The sequence below is a fragment of the Penaeus chinensis genome, chromosome 37 (assembly GCF_019202785.1).
Source record: "Penaeus chinensis breed Huanghai No. 1 chromosome 37, ASM1920278v2, whole genome shotgun sequence".
Taxonomy (NCBI): Eukaryota; Metazoa; Arthropoda; class Malacostraca; order Decapoda; family Penaeidae; genus Penaeus; species Penaeus chinensis.
Window position 1 is genome coordinate 4345724 of NC_061855.1, and position 5000 is coordinate 4350723.

The 5000-nt window shown below is 45.3% G+C and overlaps 2 protein-coding genes across 2 annotated transcripts in view; both read left to right on the top strand.

Annotated features, from left to right (window-relative positions):
- Nucleotides 1–1125: 1125 nt before the first annotated feature.
- Nucleotides 1126–2139, top strand: LOC125045483 (uncharacterized protein DDB_G0271670-like; the record flags this gene model as incomplete). Its single annotated transcript, XM_047642769.1, has 1 exon — nt 1126–2139. A coding segment is annotated over one exon (1014 nt), but the record flags the coding sequence as incomplete, so codon positions are not given.
- A 1744-nt stretch (nt 2140–3883) lies between these two features.
- The window catches only part of LOC125045266 (paired box protein Pax-2a-like), a gene marked incomplete at its 5' end in the record, with an annotated part of 3033 nt that continues 1916 nt past the window's right edge, over nt 3884–5000 (top strand). Inside the window, 2 exons of the mRNA XM_047642470.1 lie at nt 3884–4077; nt 4364–4650. Coding sequence (XP_047498426.1) covers nt 3884–4077; nt 4364–4650 — 481 coding nt within the window. The remainder of the gene's footprint in view (nt 4078–4363; nt 4651–5000) is intronic.

Below are 5000 nucleotides of genomic sequence, written 5' to 3' on the forward strand. Positions count from 1 at the left end.
TTTCATGTTATTTCTTTATCATCTTCACTGCCATCTTTATCTTCTTCCTCTTTCTCTTTCTCCTCCTCCTTTTCCTCTTCCATCCTTTTTCTTTCTTTTACTCGTCCTCCTCTTCCTCGCCATCATATTTATCTTGAGCTTCAATCTTCCTTTTTATCTTCATCATCATCATCATCACCATCCTCATCCTCATCCTCATCACCATCACCATCACCATCACCATCATAATCACCATCACCATCATCATCATCATCATCATCATCATCATCATCATCATCATCATCATCATCATCATCATCATCATCATCATCATCATCATCATCATCATCATCATCATCATCATCATCATCATCATCATCATCATCATCATCATCATCATCATCATCATCATCATCATCATCATCATCATCATCATCATCATCATCATCATCATCATCATCATCATCATCATCATCATCATCATCATCATCATCATCATCATCATCATCATCATCATCATCATCATCATCATCATCATCATCATCATCATCATCATCATCATCATCATCATCATCATCATCATCATCATCATCATCATCATCATCATCATCATCATCATCATCATCATCATCATCATCATCATCATCATCATCATCATCATCATCATCATCATCATCATCATCATCATCATCATCATCATCATCATCATCATCATCATCATCATCATCATCATCATCATCATCATCATCATCATCATCATCATCATCATCATCATCATCATCATCATCATCATCATCATCATCATCATCATCATCATCATCATCATCATCATCATCATCATCATCATCATCATCATCATCATCATCATCATCATCATCATCATCATCATCATCATCATCATCATCATCATCATCATCATCATCATCATCATCATCATCATCATCATCATCATCATCATCATCATCATCATCATCATCATCATCATCATCATCATCATCATCATCATCATCATCATCATCATCATCATCATCATCATCATCATCATCATCATCATCATCATCATCATCATCATCATCATCATCATCATCATCATCATCATCATCATCATCATCATCATCATCATCATCATCATCATCATCATCATCATCATCATCATCATCATCATCATCATCATCATCATCATCATCATCATCATCATCATCATCATCATCATCATCATCATCATCATCATCATCATCATCATCATCATCATCATCATCATCATCATCATCATCATCATCATCATCATCATCATCATCATCATCATCATCATCATCATCATCATCATCATCATCATCATCATCATCATCATCATCATCATCATCATCATCATCATCATCATCATCATCATCATCATCATCATCATCATCATCATCATCATCATCATCATCATCATCATCATCATCATCATCATCATCATCATCATCATCATCATCATCATCATCATCATCATCATCATCATCATCATCATCATCATCATCATCATCATCATCATCATCATCATCATCATCATCATCATCATCATCATCATCATCATCATCATCATCATCATCATCATCATCATCATCATCATCATCATCATCATCATCATCATCATCATCATCATCATCATCATCATCATCATCATCATCATCATCATCATCATCATCATCATCATCATCATCATCATCATCATCATCATCATCATCATCATCATCATCATCATCATCATCATCATCATCATCATCATCATCATCATCATCATCATCATCATCATCATCATCATCATCATCATCATCATCATCATCATCATCATCATCATCATCATCATCATCATCATCATCATCATCATCATCATCATCATCATCATCATCATCATCATCATCATCATCATCATCATCATCATCATCATCATCATCATCATCATCATCATCATCATCATCATCATCATCATCATCATCATCATCATCATCATCATCATCATCATCATCATCATCATCATCATCATCATCATCATCATCATCATCATCATCATCATCATCATCATCATCATCATCATCATCATCATCATCATCATCATCATCATCATCATCATCATCATCATCATCATCATCATCATCATCATCATCATCATCATCATCATCATCATCATCATCATCATCATCATCATCATCATCATCATCATCATCATCATCATCATCATCATCATCATCATCATCATCATCATCATCATCATCATCATCATCATCATCATCATCATCATCATCATCATCATCATCATCATCATCATCATCATCATCATCATCATCATCATCATCATCATCATCATCATCATCATCATCATCATCATCATCATCATCATCATCATCATCATCATCATCATCATCATCACCATCCTCTCCTCACCTCATCACCATCACCATCACCATCACCATCACCATCACCATCACCATCACCATCACCATCACCATCACCATCACCATCACCATCACCATCACCATCACCATCACCATCACCATCACCATCACCATCACCATCACCATCACCATCACCATCACCATCACCATCACCATCACCATCACCATCACCATCACCATCACCATCACCATCACCATCACCATCACCATCACCATCACCATCACCATCACCATCACCATCACCATCACCATCACCATCACCATCACCATCACCATCACCATCACCATCACCATCACCATCACCATCACCATCACCATCACCATCACCATCACCATCACCATCACCATCACCATCACCATCACCATCACCATCACCATCACCATCACCATCACCATCACCATCACCATCACCATCACCATCACCATCACCATCACCATCACCATCACCATCACCATCACCATCACCATCACCATCACCATCACCATCACCATCACCATCACCATCACCATCACCATCACCATCACCATCACCATCACCATCACCATCACCATCACCATCACCATCACCATCACCATCACCATCACCATCACCATCACCATCACCATCACCATCACCATCACCATCACCATCACCATCACCATCACCATCACCATCACCATCACCATCACCATCACCATCACCATCACCATCACCATCACCATCACCATCACCATCACCATCACCATCACCATCACCATCACCATCACCATCACCATCACCATCACCATCACCATCACCATCACCATCACCATCACCATCACCATCACCATCACCATCACCATCACCATCACCATCACCATCACCATCACCATCACCATCACCATCACCATCACCATCACCATCACCATCACCATCACCATCACCATCACCATCACCATCACCATCACCATCACCATCACCATCACCATCACCATCACCATCACCATCACCATCACCATCACCATCACCATCACCATCACCATCACCATCACCATCACCATCACCATCACCATCACCATCACCATCACCATCACCATCACCATCACCATCACCATCACCATCACCATCACCATCACCATCACCATCACCATCACCATCACCATCACCATCACCATCACCATCACCATCACCATCACCATCACCATCACCATCACCATCACCATCACCATCACCATCACCATCACCATCACCATCACCATCACCATCACCATCACCATCACCATCACCATCACCATCACCATCACCATCACCATCACCATCACCATCACCATCACCATCACCATCACCATCACCATCACCATCACCATCACCATCACCATCACCATCACCATCACCATCACCATCACCATCACCATCACCATCACCATCACCATCACCATCACCATCACCATCACCATCACCATCACCATCACCATCACCATCACCATCACCATCACCATCACCATCACCATCCTGCCCGGCCCCCGGCATGATCGGAGGCTCGAAGCCGAAGGTGGCGACGCCGCAGGTGGTGAACAAGATCGAGCAGTACAAGCGCGAGAACCCGACCATCTTCGCGTGGGAGATCCGCGAGAAGCTGATCTCGGAGAGCGTCTGCACCAACTCCACCGCCCCGTCCGTCTCCTCCATCAACAGAATCCTCAGGTAAGGGCGGAGTCCCTCGCGCCCGTTGCGTGCGCTCGCGTGTGAGGCTGCGGCGCCGAGATCGCTGGCGAGATTACGCGCCTTTGGGGCCGATTGTTGGAATGGGTGGAAGTGCGCTGCATGTGTGTGTGTGTGTGTATGTGTGTGTGTGTGTGCGTGTGTGTGTGTGTGTGTGTGTGCGCGTGTGTGTAATAAATTGAGTAATAGTGAAATAGAAAACAGTAAAACTGACGCCTAATGACGTCAGGCTAAGGCCCCCAGACTGACGCCCTTCTCCCTTCTCCAGAAACCGCGCCGCAGAGCGCGCCGCGGCGGACTTCGCGCGCGCCGCGGGATACGGGCTGTACAACCCCTACGCCGCGGCCGCCTCCATGCCGTGGGCCAACCCCGCCGCAGCCGCAGCCGCCGCCGCCGCCTCGTCCCCCATCTGGGGCGCCGCCGGAGTGCCGCACCCGGGCATCCCTTCGGCCGCCTACTCGCCCTCCGCCGCCGCCGCCCTCGGCCTCCACCCCGCCCACGCCGACAAGCTGAACCTCGCGCCCTCCGTGCAGCCCCACCTCGACCACAGACCAGGTACGTCGCCCGCCGCGCCTCCTGCGGCCCTCCGCGGCGGCCTCGTCTCGCGTCGCAGGCCTCTGCAGCGCCTGCCGGGGTCTGCCGAGCGGTGTGCGCTGAGGCGGTTAGACGCCTTACGGTTTATCACTCCTCTCTTCCTTTGAATATGTCTCTTTATTGCAAGCGGAATGAATGCTGATGTTGATACTGCAATAAGAATGAGCCCTTTGTGTGTCCCTCGCCCCTTCCGGCGTCGCCTCTTTCTTGACGCTACTCTTTTTCTGACGCTCTCTCTCTCTCTGTCTCTCTCTCTCTCTCTCTCTCTCTCTCTCTCTCTCTCTCTCTCTCTCTCTCTCTCTCTCTCTCTC